At 43.5% G+C, this 24,321-nt stretch overlaps 1 protein-coding gene across 1 annotated transcript in view; it reads left to right on the top strand.

Annotated features, from left to right (window-relative positions):
- The first annotated feature begins 18,814 nt into the window (after positions 1-18,814).
- LOC121281769 (SH2 domain-containing protein 1A-like) overlaps positions 18,815-24,321 on the top strand; it is a 67,101-nt gene continuing 61,594 nt past the window's right edge. Inside the window, exon 1 of the mRNA XM_041194731.1 lies at positions 18,815-19,258. Within this exon, the coding sequence (XP_041050665.1) occupies positions 19,125-19,258 (134 nt within the window). The 5' untranslated portion in view covers positions 18,815-19,124. The remainder of the gene's footprint in view (positions 19,259-24,321) is intronic.

Raw genomic sequence — 24,321 nt, 5'->3', positions numbered from 1 at the left:
AGAATTTTTTTTCTTACTTTTCCTTCCTATCTCTCTACTCTCTTGACCAAAACTTTCTTCCCATCTTTTTAATTTCCCTTTCTGTATCTGTTTTGACATTGAATTCACTCACTCTATTTCACCCCCCTGCTCAGTGCTTCCTGTGTTTACATCCCAATCCTTAAATATAATTGGTTAAGGGTTGGTTACCCTGTTCACTCAAGTTTCAGATGCCCTGTTTCTCTCACTGGGCCAGTAAGTGCTTGCAGAAACTGAGGGCAAAGATATTTTGACCTTAAGAGTGTTGGGGCAAGAAGGCAGATGGCATTTGATGCCCTGCTGTAGCACATTCTGTGCCATAATTTGCCATTGAGCCACAAATGGAGAGGTTAGGACAGTTGTCCAAAGGTTCATTGAAAGAGAAAGGTTTTAAAGGGGGAAAGAGAGGTAGAGAATTGGAGAGCTTTAGGTAGGAAATTCCAGTCTATTTGGCCTTGGTAGCTGATGGCACAGCCATCAATGGTCAGGGAAAGAAAATCAGAAATGCACGGGAAGCCAGAATTAGAAGAGTCAGAGTTCTTGGAGGATAATAGGGCTGGAGGAGGTTAGAGAGATAGGGAATTGTGAAGCCATGGAAGAATTTGAATACAAGGATGAGAATTTTAAATTTGAGGTGTTGCTGTGTTAAACTTCTAATAGCCAGTTAGTGAAGGTCGGAGACCAGAAGTTAGCTCAGAAGTTTACTTAGTTTTAAATTTATTCACAAAGTGAAACATTATAAATGTATAGCTCCTGACTCTACAACCCGACATTGGTAGTCAACGTCAATAAGTGTATCTTTATACTGTTTTGAGTTTATCAATTAAACAAATAAACTAATAAACAGATTAACTAGTTGACAGCCCATTAAAGGGGCACTGGAACAAAAACAAAACTTTAAAGGAAACTTACCAAATTAAAGTAAAATAACATTTTGGGTGGAGATAAGGCACTCCAGCCCTGCGGTGCCCACCAGAGGTGGAAGGCCTCAAGCATACGAGCAGACACCGCATTTTCCCTCTCCAGGGACAGCTGGATGTAAATGTAGCTGCAGAAGAGAGGCAGAAAGCCAGTTCCAATGACCCCCTCAACTGCCTGCTGCCTGGACCTGTTCATGGGAACCTTGGCCAGGCCCTGAAGCAGGCTGATGAGGACGTCTTCCATCTACCTCATCAGCCTGCTCCAGGGAAGTGCCTGCCCCACTCTGCACTGGTTGGCCAAAGATCAGGAGTGTGTGGCTGAAGTGCAAGCTAAACTTGAGGACCAGCTCCTTCAAATAACCAAGGGATGGGCAATAAATGCTGGCTTACGCAGCGATGCCCGCATCCCATAAATGAATTTTAAAAATCAAGTGGTGTGAATCGAATTGGCTGAAGACTGGTATCTGTGATTCTGGAGGCCTCAGCAGGGGACCAAGATAGATCATCCACTTGGCACTTCTGGCTGAAGATGGTTGCAAATGCTTCAGTCTTTTGTTTTTCATTGACTTGTGGGGTGCCCCCATCTCTGAGAATGGTGACATTTGTGGAGTCCACCACCATTCACAACTAGATATGGTAGGACTGTGGAGCTTTGATCTGATCCATTGATAATGGGATCGCTTGGCTCTGTCCATAACTTGCTGTTTCCGCTGATTGGGATGGGTGCAGTTCTTTATTGTAACCTCACGAGGTTGGCGCCTCATTTTTAGGTACACCTACTGCTGCTCCTGCATGCCCTCCTGGATTCTTTGTTGAACTGGGATTGATCCCCTGGCTTGATGGTAATGGTAGAGTGGGGGATATGCTGGGCCATGAGGTTACAGGCTGTAGCTGAACACAGTTCTGCTGCTGCTGATGGCCACAACACCTCATGGATGCTCAGTTTTGAAATGTTTCATCCCTTATGAAGCTATCCAATTTAGCCTGGTGTTAATGCTGCACAACATTATGAAGTGTATCCTCAGTTTGAAGACCGGACTTCGTCTCCACAAGGACTGTGCGGTCGTCTCTCCACCAATCCTGTTGTGACAAGTAGATTAGTGAGGGTGAGATCAAGTTGGTTTTTCCCTCTTGGTGGTTCCCTCACCACTTGCTGCATGCCCATTTTGGCAGTTATGTCCTTCACTGGGGCTACCAAGCCACATTTGGCGACGGACATTGAAGTTCTCCCTCAGTGTTTCTTCCAAGTGGAGTTCAAGATGGAGGAAAATTGATTTATCAGCTGTGGGAGGGCAGCAGATGGTAACCAGCAGGTGGTTTTCTTATCCATCTTTGGCCTGATGCCATGAGACTTCCTGGGGTCTACAGCCAATATTGAGGACTTCCAAGGCAACTCCCCCTTGACTGTATACCACTATGCTGCCACCTTGGGTGATGGAGATGTCTGGAACCTTGGCTGTAAGGTATTGTTTGGCAAGTATGACTATGTCAGGTTGTTACTTGACTAGTCTGTAGTACAGCTCTGCCAACTTTGGCACAATCCCCAGATGTTAGTGAGGAGGACTTTAGAGGGGTGACTTGGCATGGTGTGCCATTGTTGTTTTCAGTGCCCAGGTTGATGCCGGATGGTCTGTCTGGTTTGATTCCTTTTTCACTCTTCTGTAGCAGCTCGCTAGAACTGAATGACTTTTAGAGAGCAGTTAAGGGTCAATCACATTGCATGGGTCTGGAGTCACAAGTAGGCCAGACCAGATAAGTTTGGCAGATTTCCTTCCCTAAAGGGCAATAGTGAACCATAAGGGGTGTTACAACAATTCAAAAGTTTTGTGGTCAATCATTACGGTAACTAGCTTTTAAGCTCAGGCAGTTTATGCTTGTTATTTGATACTTTAGGCATACAGAAAGAGAGATCTTATTTTAGATTTGTTTCCTCAGTTAGCTCGCTGTCTGCCTGCTCTTTCTGAGTTACTTGGCTCATTTTTGCCTTTTGGCTGTCATTCATTTTTTTGATTGTACTTATTTGGATTCTTGTTTCTTCTGCATTCCACCCATATGATTCATTTTTAAAAATAATTATATTCTAAAATTGACAGTAAGTCTAAATCTATTTTAAGCTGTAGTTTTATGCTCCCAAAAAGGAAGATTTCACTACCTGGATGCAAGCAAAGTATTGTTTTAGTAAATTCAAGGAGAAGCAAAAAAAAGAAAATATATTCTTTGAATCTTCTTGCCAAACCACAGCATCCTGGTTTTGTTGTTCTTCTGTCTTTGCTGTAGAGAAGAATGAATTCAACCACAGTGGTTCTATCTACATGAAGTTATCAACATCATCTGACATGTTGGATGGCATTTAAGCTAAATCAACTGTTTAAACATTTGTGTAAAAAATTAAAACTTTATCCTGTAAATAGTGGTTTATATATTATATATAAAAATAAAATTTATTTAAGGTTAAAATAAATCTTGTCATATTTTATGTAACCTCCAAAATGCCCTAAAAGTCTGGTTAAACATGAACAAAAAGAAGGCTGTTCTATGACCTGATAATTGAGTTAGGCTGCTGATTCGAATTGCAGGAATTAGCAGCTGAGTGCATTTGATTGTTGGTCTGGGATATGTAAGTATTTGTGGAGGGACTGCTTATAGTAATGTATAAAATATACCAAACTACACATTAGAGCACATTGCCAACTCCAGCAAATGTTGAAATGAATTAGTCTAGTGAAATATTACTTTTCAATTGCATGCCAAAAACAGCTACAGTATTCCATAGCCTTTTCTGCTGTCAGTATAAAAATGGAGATCACAGACAAATGACATTATCATTGCTAAATCCACCAATATCCTGGGGTTTACCACTGACCAGAAACTGAACTGGACCTGGCTACAAGAGCAGGTCAGATGTTGCTAAAATTCTACAGCGAGTAACTTAGCTTCTGACTCCTGAAGTTCACCATCTACAAGGCACAAGTCAGGACTGTGGTGAAATACTCTTCACTTGCCTGGATGACTGCAGCTCCAACAACATTCAAAAAGCCTGACACCATCCAGGACAAAGCAACCCACTTGATTGGCACCCCTTCCACAAATATTCACTCTCTCCACCAATGACGCACAGTGGCAGTAATGAAAACCATCTACAAGATGCACTGCAGTAACTCACCAAGGCTCCTTTTTCAGCACCTTCCAAACCCATGACTATCACCAAGAAGGACAAGGGCAGCAGATGCATGGGAACAGCACCACCTGCAAGTTCCCCTCCAAGTCACACACCATCCTGACTTGGAAATATATCGTTGTTCCTTCACTGTCGCTGGATCAAAATCCTTGAACTCCCTCCCTAACAGTACTGTGGGTACACCTATAGCACATGGACTGCAACGGCTTGCCACCACCTTCTCAAGGGCAATTAAAGATGGGCAATAAATGTTGGCCTGGCCAGCGATGCCCACAACTTGTGAAGAAATATAAAAAAACCTTATAATCTGAAAGTTTTGCTGTTTAAAGGCACATTTTTAAATAACTCTTCATTAATCATGAAGAAGCAGCGTGAAAGTCATATTGGCCCCGATATTAATATGAAGGCCGCTTCTGGGTTGCTGGACAAGGGGCCAGTGCAATTGTGCGGTTGAACCCCAGAAGTCAACTGAGTATGTCGGAGTCTGCCATTCCAACTCCATTGCATCAATTAATTAATTTTTTTGCTTGGAGGTTTTGAGACTTCAATCTGCATAGCAGGCAATTTCAGCTGTATTTAAAGGGACACTGCATAAACTGATGGATGGCAGCACCTAGATTCAATGATGTATCATTGACCATAAGACATAGGAGCAGAAATTAGGCCATTCGGCCCATCGAGTCTGTTCTGCCATTCAATCATGGCTGATAAGTTTCTCAACCCCTTTCTCCCGCCTTCTCCCCGTAACCTTTGATCCCCTTACCAATCAAGAACCTATATATCTCGGTCTTAAATATACTCAATGACCTCGCCTCCACAGCCTTCTGTGGCAATGAATTCCATAGATTCACCACTCTCTGGCTAAAGAAGTTTCTCCTCAACTCTGTTCTAAAAGGTCTTCCCTTTACTCTGAGGCTGTGCCCTCGAGTCCTAGTCTCTCCTATTAATGGAAACATCTTCCCCACGTCCACTCTATCCAGGCCTTTCAGTATTCTGTAAGTTTCAATCAGATCCCCCCTCATCCTTCTAAACTCCATTGAGTATAGACCCAGAGTCCTCAAATGTTCCTCATATGTTAAGCCTTTCATTCCTGAGATCATTCTTGTGAACCTCCTCTGGACCCTCTCCACGGCCAGCACATCCTTCCTGAGATACGGGGCCCAAAATTGCTCACAATATTCTAAATGTGGTCTGACCAGAGCCTTATAAAGCCTCAGCATCACATCCCTGCTTTTATATTCTAGTCCTCTCGAAATAAATACCAACATTGCATTTGCCTTCCTAACGACCGACTCAACCTGCAAGTTAACCTTAAGAGAATCCTGGACTAGGACTCCCAAGTCCCTTTGCACTCCAGATTTCTGAATTCTCTCCCCATTTAGAAAATAGTCTATGCCTCTATTCTTCCTACCAAAGTGCATGACCTCACACTTCCCCACGTTGGATTCCATCTGCCACTTCTTTGCCCATTCTCCTAACCTGTCCAAATCCTTCTGCAGCCTTCCTGCCTCCTCAGTACTACCTGTCCCTCCACCTATCGTTGTATCATCTGCAAACTTAGCCAGGATTCCCTCAGTTCCTTCATCTAGATCATTAATGTATAAAGTGAAAAGTTGTGGTCCCAACACTGACCCCTGCGGAACTCCACTAGTCACCGGCCGCCATCCTGAGAAGGACCCCCTTATCCCCACTCTCTGCCTCCTGCCAGACAGCCAATCTTCTATCCATGCTAGTACTTTGCCTCTAACACCATGAGCTCTTATCTTACTGAGCAGCCTTCTGTGCGGCATCTTGTCAAAGGCCTTCTGGAAGTCCAAGTAAATAACGTCCATTGGCTGTCCTTTGTCTAACCTACTCGTTACCTCCTCAAAGAATTCTAACAGATTTGTCAGGCATGACCTCCCCTTGATGAAACCATGCTGACTTTGCCTGATTTTATCATGCACTTCCAAGTATTCTGAAATCTCATCCTTAATAATGGACTCTAAAATCTTACCAACGACCGAGGTCAGGCTAATCGGCCTGTAATTTCCTGTCTTTTGCCTCACTCCCTTCTTAAACAGGAGGGTTACATGAGCGATTTTCCAGTCCTCTGGGACCCTCCCTGGCTCCAGTGATTCCTGAAAGATCGCCACTAACGCCTCCACTATCTCTTCAGCTATTACCTTCAGAAATCGGGTGTAATCCATGTGGTCCAGGTGATTTATCCACCTTCAGACCTTTCAGTTTTCCTAGCACCTTCTCCTTGGTAATGGCCACCATATTCACCTCTGCACCCCCGACTCTCTTGAACTTTGGGGATGTCACTCGTGTCTTCCAGTTCCTCCGCTATTTCTTTGTTCCCCACTACTATTTCTCCATCGTCATTTTCCAGCGGCCCAATGTCTACGTTTGCCTCTCTCTTACCCTTGATATATCTAAAAAGACTCTTGCAATCTTCTTTTATATTACTGGCTAGTTTACCCTCATATTTAATCTTCTCCCTCCTTATTTCTTTTTTAGTTCTCCTCTGTTGGTCTTTGTAGGCTTCCCAATCCCCTGGTTTCCCACTGCTCTTCGCCGCATTGTGTGCTTTCTCTTTAGCTTTTATACTGTCCCTGACTTCCCTTGTCAGCCATGGTTGCCTAGTCCTCTCTTTAGTATGCTTCTTCTTCCTAAGGATGAATTTTTGCTGTGTCTCCCAAATTACTCCCAGAAACTCCTGCCATTGCTGTTCCACTGTCCTTTCTGCTATGCTCATCTCCCAGTCAATTCTGGCCAGCTCCTCCCTCATGCCTCTGTAGTTGCCTTTATTCAACTGTAACACCGTTACATCTGATTCCAGCTTTTTCCTCTCAAATTGCAGGGTAAATTCTATCATATTATGGTCACTTCCTCCTAAGGGTTCCTTCACCTTAAGCTCCCTTATCAAATCTGCCTCATTACGCATCACTAAATCTAGAATTGCCTGTTCCCTGGTGGGCTCCACCACAAGCTGCTCCAAAAAACCATCTTGTGAACATTCCACAAATTCCTTTTCTTGGGATCCACTACCAACCTGATTTTTCCAGTCTACCTGCATATTGAAATCCCCCATGATCACTGTAACCTTGCCTTTCTTACACAACTTTTCTATCTCCTGGTGTATCTTATGCCCCACATCCTGACTACTGTTTGGAGGCCTGTACGTAACTCCCATTATGGATTTTTTACCTTTGCGGTTCCTCAACTCTACCACTCAGATTCTACATCATCTGACCCGACATCATTTCTTGCTATCGATTTAATTTCATTTCTTACTAACAAAGCAACCCCACTCCCTCTGCCAACCTGCTTATCTTTCCGATAGGATGTATATCCTTGGATATTTAGCTCCCAGTCCTGATCCCCTTGCAGCCATGTCTCCGTAATGCCCATTGGACTTACTGCTGGGTAGAGCAGGCGGGAGATACTTTTCCCCAGAAATGGAAGGATGAAACCTACATCTAAGACCTAAAAAGGCATAGTTGGAGGTAGCTGAGGAGCGGAGCAATACAAGGGTTATGCCCAGGTCATGGATGTACTGTAGGAAATGATTTAATTACATAAACTGGGTCAGACTTTGTCAGTATATTTGCTGATTAAACTACACCCTGTGATTTAAGCGTCATTCATTTTACTCTGTCTTGCTAAGCTTTCCCCATCATATCGCTCCTCACAAATACTCAACTTTCAGCAGCACCCAGCCTTCACTTTTCAATTCACCATTTACCCATCCTTCACTGCCACTCACCCTAGTCCTTATACAATGTGATGCATCTGCCTCACATTCACACTCACTGAATGCACTGCATTCACTGGATGAATGCCTGACCTTCACTCACTCACTGTTCTAGTTTATATCACCCCGTGTAGGAGAAGAGTGCACAAAATGGAAGGGAAAGGAGTAGGACTAGAGGTGTAAGTGCCAGAAATAATTCAGCTAACTGATGCAGAGGAGGATGCTACGGAGATAAATGGCACATCTGCCTCCCTCATAGTCAGAGATGGAGACACAGGGAGCTCACAGATAGCTGCTGACAGAGCCGTGCACGTACTGGCTTTATTTCACCAACAAACTAACTATGTGACTTCGCCACAACTAAATCATATCCTTTTCATTTGTCTTCCAGGGCATTCACATGGTACATCAAGTGTCACAGGGCATTCATGTGGAATGATTCCTCAGAAGGTATAATTCCTTCTGAGGGTGCATCATCACAGGATGTACAGACATATGCCAGTACAAATGCCTGTACTTCGATGGATCCACTTAGACAGTTTGTGTTTCATACCACACAAGAGAATATGAGCAGACACTGGTAGCAAAGGACAACTGTGAATAGTCTACGTCATGGGACACAATTCTCTGTGAGCAAATCACAGCTAGACACAGGTGCTGAATCCCAGGGGGCTATTGGTAAGAAAGAGAATGCTAGAGGTACTGGTGCACATTGTCCACAATAGCAAAGAGGGCAGAGGAGTCCAGCTCAATCTGCAGTAGATTAGAGGTCCAGGGAAGGGGAGTGTGTGGCGTGGAGAGAGTGCCTGCTTTCATGGAGCTTCAAGCACAGCTTTTAAATAAATCCATGCCAATCATGACCATAGGTGTACAGACATTGGTCTGCTGACATGAACAGGATGATAGCTATCTTATCAAGCTGGTGACAACATGGTGGTAGGAGTGATGTGACGCTGGGCTGGAAGGAGGATGAGAGAAAAGGGGAAAAGGAAGTGAAACTCCACTCAAAGTTCCCCTACTGATCACTTGTTGCTTCTGCACTCACCCCCAGTCAGCAGTCAACATGCTGTCATCTCCCGCTGACTGAGTCTGTCTCTGCATAGATGCAGGTGGAGCACAATTTGCAGCCAAAACCATCTCAAAAGTGCGCAGAGATTTGAGCAGTTTGTCTCCCCCCTCTACAATTCTCTGCTCCATTTGCCTGCCATAATGCAAATGTAGAGGCATTGTAACTACAGCCCCATACTCTCGCAGCCCTTACGTGGACAGATCACGAAGCTGGCAGCTCTGAATGATTTGCACAGGTATTCACAGGAGCTGAGCAGTTCAAGTTTCCAGAACATGCATCAAACCAACTGGAATGTTAATTGCTGTCAGGATTCACCCACTGTGCAAGCTGCTGGCTCACACGTGGTATGTCCACACTAGCGACCTTCCCAATACAAGGTGCAGCGTGGGCCACAAGTGGCCAGAAATGCTCCTTGTCCCATTTTCTTACTTCAGAGCTTCCATGAAGATATACTAAAGATAGCACAGCAAAATAATTGCACAGATTTTACTCTAAGATATATTGCCATCATTTAACCATAATGACCAAAAGTAGCTTATTTCCGTCATGAGTCATTGCTTAATAAATTCACTAAAACTGTGAAACTGTTTGTGAAGAGCACTGGAAATAAAGAATCAGTAGGATTCCGCAACCATTCGATGGTCATTGTTGGTTAGGTTTCACCTAATGGTGAAAGGTTTACCATCCTTTTTCTATTTACTTTCATAAAAGAAAGTGAAGAATTTTTGATGTGGACTTCAACCACAGTTTTCAGTATGCTGAGCATAGGTCAAACATTCCAGGCCAGGTGGACTTTAGTTTGACACACGTTAGTTCTAATATGAACCTGTCACATCCAAAGGATGTTGGCATAGGCACAATGTGCTGAATGACCTACTTTAATGCTCTTTTTCCTTTGCCAAAAGCATATGCTGTAGTGTTAACCTCAGAAAAGTACTCCTTTTTTGCACCAAATAAGCATTTCCATTTCTCATCACAGCCATGCTTGCAGCAAGTCTGTAAACGTGGTAATATTCTGGTGGTAGGAAAGAAAGTCATTTATATAGTGCTTTACAGCCAATGAAATAACTTTGAAATGTAGTCACCGTTGTAACGTTGTAACAATGTAGCAGCAGCCAATATGTGCACAGAAAACTCCCACAAACGGCAAAGTGATAATAACCAGCTAATCTGTTTTTTTTTGTGCTGTTGATTGAGGGGTAAATTTCGGCCAGGACACTGGGTATAATTCCTCTGCTCTTCTTTGAAACAGTGCCATGGGTTCTTTTACATCCACCCCAGCAGACAGATGGGGCCTCGGTTTAATGTCCCACCTGAAAGAGTCCCACCTCTAACACTGCAGCACTCCCTCAGTGCTGACATTTTATTAAACATTTCCAGCAGCAACTTCAAAGATTTGTTGGGCAAACACCACCCCACACGTTAGAAATGGTATGATCCAGCACTTAACTGGATGAAAACTTCAAAATATAATTGATGTGTCATCCTGTGTCAACAACAACAACTTATATTTATATAATATCTTCAATGTAATAAATCACAGGAGTACTATAAAACAAAATATGACACTGAGTCACAGAGCCATGAGATCAGATAACCAAAGAGATAAGTTTTAAGGCATGTGTTAAAGGAGGAAAGTGAGTTAGAGAGACAGAGAGGTTTAGGGGGGGGGGGCATTCCAGAGCCTAGGCTTAGGCAACTGAAGGCACGGCCACCAATGATGGAGTGATTAAAGTTGGGGATGCGTAAAAGGCCAGAATTAAAGGATCGCAGATATCTCAGATTGAGGGGGCTGGAAGAGATAACAAACATGGGGTGAGGAGAGGCAGGATCAGAATTTTGTGAAGCCAGCAGGTACAGGGTGATAGTTAATGGGACTTGGTGCAAAGTGTAGTCAATCCTTCAACAAGACAATGTCACAGACACCTCCATCACCATCCTAGGGTACATCCTGTCACACCATCAGGACAGATCCATCAGAAGTGTCAGCACAATGCAATACAGTCGGGCGGCAATTTTGCTGAGAGTCCTTAACATTGACTCCAGATCCCATGAAGTCTTATTTCGTCAGGTCAAACATGGGCAAGGAAACTCCTGCTGGTTATCACTTTCTACCCTCCCACCCTCAGCTGATGAATCAGCACTCCTTCATGTTGAACACCAATTAGTAGAGCACTGAGGGTGGTAAGGGCACAGAATGTACTCTGGGTGGCAGACTTCAATGTCCATCACCAAAAGTGGCTTGGTAGGACCACTACAGAATGAGCTGGCCAAGTCCTAAAGGAAATAGCTACTAGATTGAGCCTGCAGTAGGTGGTGGGGGGAACCAACAAGAGGGAAAAACTTTCTTGATCTTATCCTCATCAATCGACCTGTCGCAGATGCACCTGTTCATGACAGTATTGGTAGGGGTGACGACCGCATAGTCACTTCTTCATATTAAGAATACCCCTTGCTGTGTTGTGTGGCACTATTACCATGCTAAATGGGATAGATTTCAAACAGATCTAGCAGCTCAAAACTTGGCATCCATGAGGTGCTGTGGGCCACCAGAAACAGCAGAATTGTATACAACCGCAATCTGTAACTTCATGGCCCAGCACATCCCTCATTCTACCATCAGCATAAAGCTGGGGGATCAACCATGCTTCAATGAAGAGTGCAGGAGGGTATGCCAGGAGCAGCAGCAGGAATAACCTTGTGAAGCTACAGCACAGGACTACTTGCATGCCAAACCCTGGAGGCAGCAAGCAATAGACAGAGCTAAGCAATCCCACAACCAGCAGATTAGATCTAAGCTCTACTGTCCTGTCACATCCAGTCGTGAATAGTGGCAATTAAACAACTAACAGGAGGCAGAGGCTCCACAAATATCCTCATCCTCAATAATGGGGGAGCCCAGCATATCAGTGCAAAAGACAAGGCTGAAGCATTTGCAACCATCTTCACCCAGAATTGTGAGTCGATAATCCATCTTGTTCTCCTCCTGAGGTCCCTAGCATCACAGATGCTAGTCTTCAGCCAATTCGATTCACTCCACATGATGTTAAGAAATGGTTGAAGGCACTGGATACTGCAAAGCATATGTGTGGAGATGGTGGCGTATTGGTCCATAGGCCCAGGTTAATGCTCTGGGGACATAGGCTCAAATCCCACTGTGGCAGCTGGTAGAATTTGAATTCAATAAAATCTGGAATATAAACTGGTCTGGTAATGTTGAAACTATTATCTATTGTTGTTGTTAAAAACCCATCTGGTTCAGTGATGCCCTCTAGGGAAGGAAATCTGCCATCCTTACCTGTCTACATGTGATTCCAGAGCCACAGCAACATGGTTGACTCTTAATTGGCCTCAGAAATGTAATAGCTAGTCACTCAGTTCAAAGGTAATTAGGGCTGGGCAACAAATGCTGGCCTTGCCATCAACATCCATAATCCAAAAAGAATTTAAAAAGAGGCTATGGGCCCTGACTACATTTTGGTTGTACTTCTGCTCCAGAACGAGCCGCCCCCTGCACTGCTGTACAGTGGAGTAGTACAGTTTCAGTACAGCTACAGCACTGGCATCTACCTGACAATGTGGAAAATTGCCCCAGTATGTCCAGTCCACAAAAAGCAGGACAAGTCCAACTGGCCAATAACTGCCTCATTAGCCTAATCTTGGTCATCAGCAAAATGATGGATGGTGTCATCGATAGTGCTATAAAGCGACACTTACCTGACAACAATCTGCTCACTGATGCCTACTTTGGGCTCTGCTAGGGCCACTAACTCCTGACTTCATTATAGCCTTGGTTCAGACACAGACAAAAGAGCTGAACTCCTGAGGTGAGGTGAGAGTGACTGCCCTTAACATCAAAGCAGCATTTGAGCAAGTGTGGCATCAAGGAGCTCTAGCAAAACTGAAGTCAACGGGAATTAGAGGATAACTCTCCACTAGCTGGAGTCATAACTAGCACAAAGGAAGATGGTCATGGTTGTTGGAGGTCAATCATCTCATCACATCATTGCAGGAGTTCCTCAGGGTAGTGTCCTCGCCGTAACCACCTTCAGCTGCTTTATCAATGACCTACCTTCCATCTTAAGGTCATAAGTGGGGATGTTCGCAGATGTTTGCACAATGCTCAGCACCATTCACAACTCCTCAGATACAGAAGCAGTCCCTGTTCATATGCAGCAAGACCTGGGCAATATCCAGGCTTGGGCTGACAAGTAGCAAGTAACATTTGTGCCACACAAGTGCCAGGCAATGACCATCTCCAGCAAGGGAGAATTTAACCATCTCCCCTTGACATTCAATGGCATTACCATCACTGAATCCCCACAATGTTCAGCACAATTCGCGACTTCTCAGATACTATAGCAGACCATGTTATTCCGACTGGTGTCAGGACTCATGCTTTCTTCCCCCTTGATTGATCCTAACAGGGGTTTTTTCAAACCTATAAGGATGAAGGTGTAAATTCAGTGTCTGTACTTAATAGCTTAAGCGCTGATTGCGAAAAACTCAGTGTGACAGCTCCATTTGCAGACTTCTTCTTCAACTCTCTGATTTTAGCAACTTGTGTGGTCTTTTTCTATGCACGGCAGTAAAGATGGTTGCTGTCATGTGACTGGCTTCCGTTGATACTCAATGGTATTACCATCGCTGAATCCCCCACCATCAACATCCTGGGGGGTTTCATTAACCAGAAACTGAACTGGACTAGCCATGTAAAAACTGTGGCCACAAGAGTAGGTCAGAGGCTGGGAATTTTACAGCGAGTAATTCACCTCCCCAATGTCCACCATCTACAAGGCACAAGCTAGGAGTTCATGGAATACTCTTCACTTGCCTGAATGAGTGCAGCTCCAACACACTCAAGAAGCTTGACACAATTCAGGACAAAGCAGTCTGCTTGATTGGTACCTCATCCACAAACATTCACTCCGTCCACCACCAATACAGTACTGTGTACCATTTACAAGATGCACTGCAGCAACTCAGCAAGGCTCCTTTGACAGTACCTTCCAAACCCGTGACCCTTACCACCTAGAAGGACAAGGGCAATAGATGCATGGGATCAACACCACCTGCAAGTTCTCCTCAAGCCACATACCATCCTGACTTGGAACTATATCGCTGTTCCTTCACTGTTGTTGGGTCAAAATCCTGGCACTCTTTCCATAACAGCTCTGTGAGTGAACTTACACTACATGGATTGCAACAGTTCAAAAAGGCAGTTCACCATGACCTGCTCAAGGGCATTTAGAAATGGGCAACAGATGCTGACTTGGCAAGCGAAGGCTTGTGAAAGCCTTCCTGTGAAAGAATAAACAAAAAGCATGCAACTGAAAGTGAGCCGACTTTAAAGGTCAAGCATCTGTACTGTAAAGATATTTTGTCAATGGACAAGTGTCATAAATGGACCAAGATTCATATCCCAGGAGCCAAGAGACTTTTAACTGAATTAAATAAAAAACAAGCTGGGAGCTAAAATGATATTATTCAAACAAAGACGGGCATGATTAAGTGATTTCATGAATATGTTAAGCATAGGATAGCTGGTGCAATCAGACCACAAAACATCTTTGTCCAGAAGTCTTGACACTTGAACTGTGGTCAAGCTATAATAGCAATTACAAGTTGACGACTGTGTTCCATTACATTTAGGTATACACACAAATCTCTTGGAAATGCTAATTCCAAAATTGCTTCAGAAGGTAAAGCGTATTCACCAATCTGATAATGCTGACAACCCCAGAACACTCCCCAGTGAAACATTTTTACATGTTAATGGACTATTCAGAAACTCAGGATGTGGATTTGATAGATTTAAATTACAATCAAAAGGTGAGGGTTGTGTCACGCATTGTCACGAGAGTAATTTTTTGTGCACGATAACAAGCACAGTGCTGTTAGGAAGGGAGGTCCAGGATTTTGACCCAGCGACAGTAAAGGAACGGCGATATATTTCCAAGTCGGGATGGTGAGTAACTTGGAAGGGAACTTCTAGGTGGTGGTTTTCCCATCTATCTGCTGCCCTTGTCCTTCCAGGTGATAATGGTCATAGGGTTGGAAGGTGCTGTCGAAGGACCCTTGGTGAATTCCTACAGTGCATCTTGTAGATGGTACATACTGCTGCCACTGTTCATCAGTGGCAGAGGGAGTGAGTGTTTGTGGATGTGGTGCCAATCAAGCGGGCTGCTTTGTCCTGGATGGTGTCAAGCTTCTTGAGTATTGTGGGAGCTATACTCATCCAGGCAAGTGGGGAGTATTCCATCATGCTGCTGATATATGGCTTGTAGATGGTGGACAGGCTTTGGAGAGTCAGGGAATGTGTTACTTTTCGCACTATTCCTAGCCTCTGACCTGCTCTTATAGCCACAGTATTTATATGGCTGGTCCAGTTCAGTTTTTGGTTAATGGTAATCCCCAGGATGTTGATGGTGGGGGATTCAGTGGCGGTAATGCCATTGAACATCAAGGGGCGATGGTTGGATTCTCTCTTGTTGGAGATTGTTATTGCCTGGTACTTGTGTGGTTTGAATATTACCATGCCACTTGTCAGCCCAGGCCTGGATATTGTCCACATCTTGCTGCATTTGGAAATAGACTGCTTCAGTATCCGAGGAGTCGTGAATAGTGCTGAACATTGTGCCATCATCAGCGAATACCCCCACTTCTGACCGTTTGATGGAAGGAAAGTCATTGATGAAGCAACTGAAGATGGTTGGGCTGAGGAACACTACCCTGAGGAACTCCTGCAGTGATGTCCTGGAGCTGAGATGACTGACCTCCAACAACCACAACCATCTTCCTTTGTGCTAGGTATGACTCCAACCAGCGGAGAGTTTTCCCCCTGATTCCCATTGACTCCAGTTTTGCTCGGGCTCCTTGATGCTACATTCTGTCAAATGCTGCCTTGATATCAAGGGCAGTCACTCTCACCTCACCTTGGGAGTTCAGCTCTGTTTGAAATCTATCCCATTGAGCACGGTGGTAGTACCACAGAACGCAATGGAGGGTATCCTCAAATGTGAAGGTGGGACTTAGTCTCCTCAGCGACTGTGCAGTGGCAACTCCTACCGATAGTGTCATGGACAGATGCATCTGCGGCAGGCAAGTTGGTGAGGATGAGGTCAAATATGTTGTTCCTTTTGGTTGGCTCCCTCACCGCCTGCTGCAGCCCCAGTCTAGCAGCTGTACCCTTTAGGACGTGGCCAGCTCGGTCAGTAGTGGTGCTACCGAGCCACTCTTGGTGGTGGACATTGAAATCCTTGCCACCCTTGGTGCTTTCTCCAACTTTTGTTCAGCATGGAGGTGCATCAGCTGAGGATGGTACGTGGTAATTAGCAGGAGGTTTTCTTGCCCACGTTTGACCTGATGCCATGAGACTACATGGGGTCCGGAGTCAATGTTGAGGACTCCCAGGGCAACTCCCTCCCGAATGTATACCACTGTGCTGCCACCTCTGCTGGGTCTGTCCTGCTGGTGGGAGAGGACATAACCAGGAATGGTGATGGTGGTGTCTGGGACATTATCTGTAAGGTATGATTCTCTCCAGTTTTGATGACTGGAAAATCTGGAATTAAAAGTCTAATGATGACCATGAAACCATTGTCGATTGTTGTAAAAACCCACCTGGTTCATTAATGTCCTTTAGGGAAGGAAATCTACTATCCATAAGATAAAACCAAAAAACTGCAGATGCTGGAAATCCAAAACAAAAACTAAAATACCTGGAAAAACCCAACAGGTCTGACAGCATCTGCGGAGAGGAATACAGTTAACGTTTCGAGTCCGAAACGTTAGTGAGGATGACTATGTCAGGCTGTTGCTTGACTGGTCTGTGAGACAGCTCTCCCAGTTTTGGCACTAGTCCCCAGATGTTAGTAAGGAGGACTTTGCAGAGGTGACAGGGCTGAGATTGTTATTGTCCTTTCCGGTGTCTAGGTCAATGCCGGGTGGTCAGTCTGGTTTCATTCCTTTTTTTGTGACTTTGTAGCGATTTGTTACAACTGAGTGGCTTGCTCGGCCACTTCAGGGGCATTTCAGGGTCAACCACATTGCTGTGGGTCTGGAGGTCAGACCAGGTATGGATAGTAGATTCAGCAGGTCTGACAGCATCTGCGGAGAGCAATACAGTTAACGTTTCGAGTCTGTATTATTCGGACTCGAAACGTTAACTGTATTCCTCTCCGCAGTTGCTGTCAGACCTGTTGGGTTTTTCCAGGTATTTTAGTTTTTGTTTTGGATTTCCAGCATCTGCAGTTTTTTGGTTTTATCTTATGGATAGTAGATTTCCTTCCCTAAAGGACATTAATGAACCAGGTGGGTTTTTACAACAATCGATAATGGTTTCATGGTCATCATTAGACTTTTAATTCCAGATTTTTATTGAATTCAAATTCCACCATCTGCTGTGGTGGGATTCGACCTGGGCATGGAGGTGGTTTGGGTGATGGCGAGTCCAGATACCCCAAACACCCGGGGCAAATGGGCATTGGCGGGAGGGGGAGAAGACCTGGGTTGGGGGGAATTGATAGTCATCAACTCAATAAAAGAAATGCCCAACTACAAAACTATGCCCTCGCAACATTCCACATATAGGGCAGGATTTTTCGCTGAGTGGGCAGGCATTCAGCCGACCCGCTCGAGCGTAATATGACGTGCAATGACATCGGGCGAGCGTCCCAACGTCATCGTGCACTCGCGCTATATTTCGGTCGTGGGCACGCGCGGGAGTCAGTAGCACACCGGCTGACAATTAAAAGGCCTATTGAGGCCATTAAAGATTTAATTAAATGTTATTTTTCACTGCCTGTCTAACCCTTACGGTTGGTGGGCAGGCAAAAGCGCCAAGCGACCTTTGCATTTTTAGGGAGCCTCGTCCACGGGCGGGATGAGGTTTCCGACACATTTCCACACAACAAGAATCAGAACCTTAATGATTTCTCTCTTCCCGATCGGAGGCTTGTTGAAACTAATTGTGGTTCAACAGCTTGAGTCATGGTTGAGATCGGCGAATGCAACCCAGGCTAGTGACAGAACCTGGAACTATCAAGTGTGTGCATCATGGCACCTACAATGGCAAGGTTGTACCATATTTCTTTCCTCCTGAGATACACCTGTGGTCATCCAGGCCCCATTATCCTAGTCTTCCTTCAACTGTTTGAATACGTCACCAGCTTTATAAAAGCTTATTTACATTTTCAGTTTTTTTTAAGTAAGAGTTTAGCAGCCGCACTGGATACCCGCCTGAAGCTTGGGCCTCCTGGCACTACACCACCCCCAACCTCGGGCCTGCAAGACGGCTACCCCTGGCCTGCTGGACCTCCACCCGAGACTTGGGTTTTCTGGACCCCCACCTTGTGACTGTCAAACTCTCCATGTCCAGGCCTGCTGGTCCCCTACCAAGACTCAGGCCTGCCAGATAGCATCGCCACCCCTCCCCCAACCACCCCCCACCCAGCCAGGCCTGCCAGACCCCTACCCAAGACTTGGCTCTGTTGGACCCATGTCTGAGACTCATGCCTGCCATTCCTCCTGTCCCTGGGAACTGCTGAACAACCCATCACCTGTCACCCATGCCTGCAGGCTTCCACCCACCCCCCCACCCCATACCTGCTGCCCACCCCGAACCCTTTGGGCCTGCTAGACCCCTCAGGCTTCTAGAATACTGCACTCCACTCCTAAAGGCCTGCTGGACCCCCACCCTGCCCTGCTGGACCATTCCCAAAGGGGCCTGTGCACAGCCCTCCCACACCCTTCTCCGCCCCTCATCGACATGTAGTTGAGAAATAGTAGAGAGCCAAGGATTGATGGTTGGGAGACAACAAAAGTGACGGTGTGGGTGCAGGAAGGAAAGCCACAGTAGTTAATTCCCTGGCTACAATGATCATAGATAAGAATGGAACAAGGTGAGATCAGACCCGCCAGCTGGATAGCGGAGAGACTTTGAAGGAGGAGGATGTGGTCAACAAGTGGGTGAAAGGCTGCAGACCGGTGGACTCTCACTTTCTCTGTGTCCTCGGGATATATTGGAGATGCTGATCGTGATTCAACCGGTTCGCGTCAACGTCACATGCTGTTTTAAGATGGGAAACTGAAAATAAGAAAGCAAAGAAGCCACCCAGCCTCCGCTTGCATCGCTGGCGGAGCCTCGCCAAACCAAACCAAACAGAACCCAGTCCGCGCGGCGCTTTGAGAACGAAAAGAATGGACCATCCGATTTACCACGGGAAAATCAACCGGGCGCTCGGGGAGAAGCTGCTGTGCAAGAACGGCAAGGACGGGAGCTACCTGATCAGAGACAGCGAGTCTCTGCCCGGGGTTTACTGCCTGTGTGTCCTGTAAGTAGCAGCGCTGTAAAGCAGAGCCTTCAGCTTCTACCACTGTCCCTGTGAAACTCGCCGAAGTCACTGGAGATATCCAGAATTCCCGCTAGGCTTCAGGTCAGCTCCCCACCAAGGCAATGTTTACCCCTCCAGAGGTAGAATCGCTGTTTGCAGAAGGGACCGAGTGTGACAATTTAATGCAATAAGATTCTCATGTGATTTTATCATTTCTTTTTTGACAAAAGCTATATACGCCGCCTGGTTACTCATTTTAAATGACGGTGCACCAGTGAGTTTCTTACACTGCCCGAACTTCCTGGTCTCTTGTTTTGTCCCATCGGGAAAGTTGCACTTCTGCTGTGAGCCGGCTCTTGCTGGACTTCGCAATCCAATCCAAGCGAGAAGGCATCTTGTTACAGGGGATTTGTCCTTGGCGCTAAATTGAGAAATAAAATACAAGTTTTTTTTGCCTCTTTTCTAAGTTCTTCCTGAGAACAGCTGTAATTCAAATCTGTTTAAAAACATAGCAAACGTTTTATTCCCACTATTGTGTGGGATTGGACATTCTATGCACGGACCAGTATTCTGGAAAGCCCTCTTTCTGCAGTTTTGAACTGACAGTAGAAACAAAGTGAACCACTGCAAGAGATGAAAAGAAACGGGCGCTGGAAAGCTGAAACTAAATAGAATATGCTGCAAAGGCACAGCAGGTGTATTAGCATCTGAGGCAGGGAAAATAGATTAATGCAAAAGCAAAACACTGCAGATGCTGGAAATCCAAAATAAAGAAACAGAAAATACTGCAAGTAGTCAGCTGGCCTGACAGCATCTGTGGAGAGAGAAACAGTTAACACTTCAGGTCAAAGGCCTTTGTTCAGAACGGCCTTTGGTGCAGGCGCCTGCTGAGTACCTGCAGCATTTTTTGTTTTTTAACCTAGGTCAATGCATTGATTGGGGATTTCTCACATAGATCGCCATCAAAACGTTAACTAACGTGCTTTTTGAGTTTCAGACACTGGCAGATTTGTTATTCTGAAGGCATTGTAGGAGGAGGGAAGAAGCAAGTGGCCAGGAGCTTGCCTCTGTCCGTTCTGAGGGAACCACAGAAGTGAGCTTCATGATTTGAAAAAAGCAGATTGCAAACTCTTTTAAACATGAGTGCAAATTTGATAAATCTGTGTTCTTGATGTGGAGTTTCATCCACTCCGAGGGCATAGAATTACTGAATTGTACAGCACACAAGTGAAACCAGTTGGCTCATCATGCAAGTGCCAGTTCTTTTGAATTTGGAGTTTGAGTGCAGTGAACTCAGCAGGACTTTTCTCACAGGATTTACTGTGCATTAAAACTGTCTCATTTAAGGCCACCTTCCTGATTCATCTTTGTATGAAATTGTGTTCTTAAATAATCCCAATGTTTCTGATACTATTATCTTGGTAAATTTTCCCAAACATGTCATTCTGATGACAAGTAACTTTTGAAATTTACTTGACTGTTGAAATTGGTATTTCAAATTTTAATAACTTTTACTTGTAAATTGTGCAATCATAAAAATAAATTCTGAAAATAGGCTATGGGTTCACTTCTCATTGTTTAAAGAAGTTTTGTAATTAATTTCTCTTCAAGTGAAAATATAATATTCTATCACCATCAAAAGAATTTTAGTATCAAAAAAGTGCAGACATATGAGCTTGATTCTTGCAAGTCCCACACAAAATAGAAGCCATTTTAGGCAAGCAGTTTCACGTCTTTCCATCGGCAGCTGGGAATTTGGAATCCTTTCAAATATATTATTTTTGGCTGCAATATTCTTTACATTCTGATTTTGTATTCCAAATGACACCTTTCTGCTCCTACCTCTTTGTTTGAAATTAATCATTGTTAGCTATTTAATAGATTATAAAATTTTACTCACCTATATATTTATTTAATATGTATATATGTGTTGCAGTATGCAGTCTTTTCAGCCCTCTGATAAGCAATGAGATAAACAATTATGGTTGACCTGTGGGACATACACTCAATCTCAAACTGGCCCACCAGGAAAATTGTGAACTTAATTCTCCCCTAGAACACACAAGTGTACCGCTACACTGCAAAATATCATATTCTGGAGATGACAGCAAGCATTTACTTGGTTTACAAATCATTCAGTGTTTTCACTAATTAAAGCCTACCTTTTCTTCTATTAAGTTGAAAGCACGCTGATGATTCAAATTAATTTCAATCATTGCTTTCCTTCCCTCATGCAATTGCTTACATATCTACCATACTAAACAATTTCAAATATTAGATGTGGACAGACAGCTGTAAAGAAAACATTGTCATGAAAAAAACTGTGAGCAGAACAAAACAAAGCCCAGTGATCAGCACTCTATACTACAAAAAATAGGTAGACTTTTGGCATTTTCAGGGACTTTTGCCTGTTGAACATCAAAAGAATATTTGCCACTTTCTTCTGCAAGCTTCAATCTAGCTGCTTTGCCTTAAGCTGTCCTTTTATGCGTAATTTTTCACATCCCCCCCCCCCCCCCACAAATAAAACCATAACCATTTTCCAATTTTGTTCTGAAAAATCAATGGTTTTGTCATTGTGAAGTGGTTGTGTCAGGTTTAGCTTTGTATTTGTATCCCTTCCAACTGATTGATGGATAAACAGTACTTGGCATTTTAAGAGCTTTGGAGAATTAATTTACAATATTTGTTTTCTGTGGCAGTTGAGTTGGAGGCACTCATCATCAGAGTAGTCCACCTCAGGAAAAAGTTAGAATTGAGATAAATGTATGATCAAAAATAGTAAGAGTGATCACATGCCAATTTAAATGCATGGAGCCATGTTCATTTGTAGAAATGACATACATTTTAAAGTAACTTAAGCTTAAAGGCAAAATGAGAAAACCTTCAACTATTTGTTGAGGACCAAAGTTTCATTGCAAGACTAGCTCAAAGCCTGCATTTGCAAATCCAAATGGAAAGCAAATATATTTCGGTGCATACAGTTTTAGTGCATATACCCTATTGCTGTAAGATTGGAACAAGGATAATTTTCATAAAATTGTAAAATTTAACACCTCTTGGGATCAAACCTATTATTGTTCTCTTACTATTTCTCTCAAATGACAACAGTAACATTTTAATTTCAAACCAATCACTTTTGAATTCTAGGCAATGGTAGATTGTTATACAGGGATAAGGCAGGGGAGTGGGGATGCTGGAAAGTTTAAATAAAAGCACAAGCTCTTAAGTGAAGCTAAAAGAAGTTTTATAGATAGTTACAATCCTCTTAAGGAATTCACACCTTTTAGGGTAATTTTAATCTTACTAGCCAGGTGAGCTCCTTGCTGGTTTTATGGACAGTAAAATCGTAGGACTGTACAACCAATGTCAAACTTAATTTTCCTGATGAATGAATTAAGCTAAAATTGTCCCCAATATATTTATTAATTTGAACAATGTCACAAAGCTTCTGCAGTTCATGTAAAAAATTGTTTAATGACAATAATGAAATCAAAAGTCTTTCGTTGATTGATAAAATGCAACAAACCTGTCTAGATAAGACCCTTCTTCAAGATTTTCTCTTATCATAACTGATGTCATGATGACTGTGGGGTTTTTAAACAATATACTTCAAATCTGTCCATTTCACCATTACTTATTTATGAATCCCCTATAATTTAGTATTATCGTACTTTAGTTATCTTTAACGCGTGAAAGACACTGAACCAAATTCTATCAAGGTGCAACAGATATGAAGATATTCTCTAACAATTAGAAAATGCGTTAGTTTGGCCTCTTTATTATGTTTGGGTTGTAAGTCACCAAAACAATAAGAGAGGTGCACTAAAGACTACAGCAGGACCTTAATAAAAGTTTAAGCAATATTTCATAGCAAGTAGAATTTAGATTGTACAACAGGATAATTTGTGGAAATAATTATTTTAAATAAAACAAAAGTAGTGAATATGCTTCAACACAAAGATGTAAAGAAATTATGCGCCTAATTAGAGCCTGTCATTTCCATAATCCTGTATGATTTACTTTGAAAATAGAAGCAACGCTAATTTAGGAGATTACAACAGTTATTAACATAGCACAGGAATAATAGATTTCAGTCCTGGAGAACTGTTAATGATTGCATTTACTGGGACAAAGTCTTGCTATGCCATTTTAATTTACTCCTGTGAAATTCATTTGTCCACTATTTTAAAGGAGGCATTCTTCTTCAGGTGCCATGTTTTACAACATCAGTGATCATGGATCTTTTGCAATCTTTGAGAATGTCAGCACCTTGGTGTTGCTCTCAAATCTTGTAAAGGAGGCATTAACTCATTTATTTTCAACAAGCTAGCACCTTAATTCAAATGGAATTTCATATGAATTCTTAAAGCATTTATCTGCTACTGTTCAAGGGAATTAATTTCAAGACATTTGAACTTTTGAGCTTGATGTGTCCAGGCAAAATATTTTGAGCTATCCATATATAAATGGACCAGCAGGTCACTAGTGTTTAACTGATATGAGGAAGAATTTTGGAAGACACGTTAAAAGCGTTACAGCCAACACTGAAGCACGTTGGCTTAAGTGTGATTTTTCCAGTGGTGTATTGGTGAATGCAAAGTAAGTCGATCACAGCACTACCAAGCCTACATGAGTTTTGTTACTCAATGGTTTTGCAGAACTTTGAGAAGTAATTAGTCGTTTGTTTTCTCGATATCCACCATTTGCATTTTTTTTTGACTCAATAACTAGATCTTTCGGAAGGGGTGTGAAGGAACCCTTTAAAATACAGAAAGAAAGGATTTTCATTATGACCTCAGGATTCCTCAAAATACTTTATAGCCAAGAGACACCTTTGCAGTGTAGTCCCTGTTATAACATATGAAAACACTGCAGTCAGTTTGCGTACAACAAAGTCCCAGAAACATCATTCAGCCAAACACCAAGATAACACCACTATGAGAACTTCTTCAGTACTGCGCTGAAGTGTCAGCCTAGATTATGTACTTAAGTCTTTAAAGTGAGACTTGAATCTACAACCTTTTGACTCAATGGGCAGAATTCTACAGCCCCGTTTGGGC

The sequence above is a fragment of the Carcharodon carcharias genome, chromosome 9 (genome assembly GCF_017639515.1).
Source record: "Carcharodon carcharias isolate sCarCar2 chromosome 9, sCarCar2.pri, whole genome shotgun sequence".
Lineage (NCBI taxonomy): Eukaryota > Metazoa > Chordata > Chondrichthyes > Lamniformes > Lamnidae > Carcharodon > Carcharodon carcharias.
The sequence above is the reverse complement of the archived record's forward strand: the minus strand, read 5'-3'. Positions and strand labels throughout refer to the sequence as shown.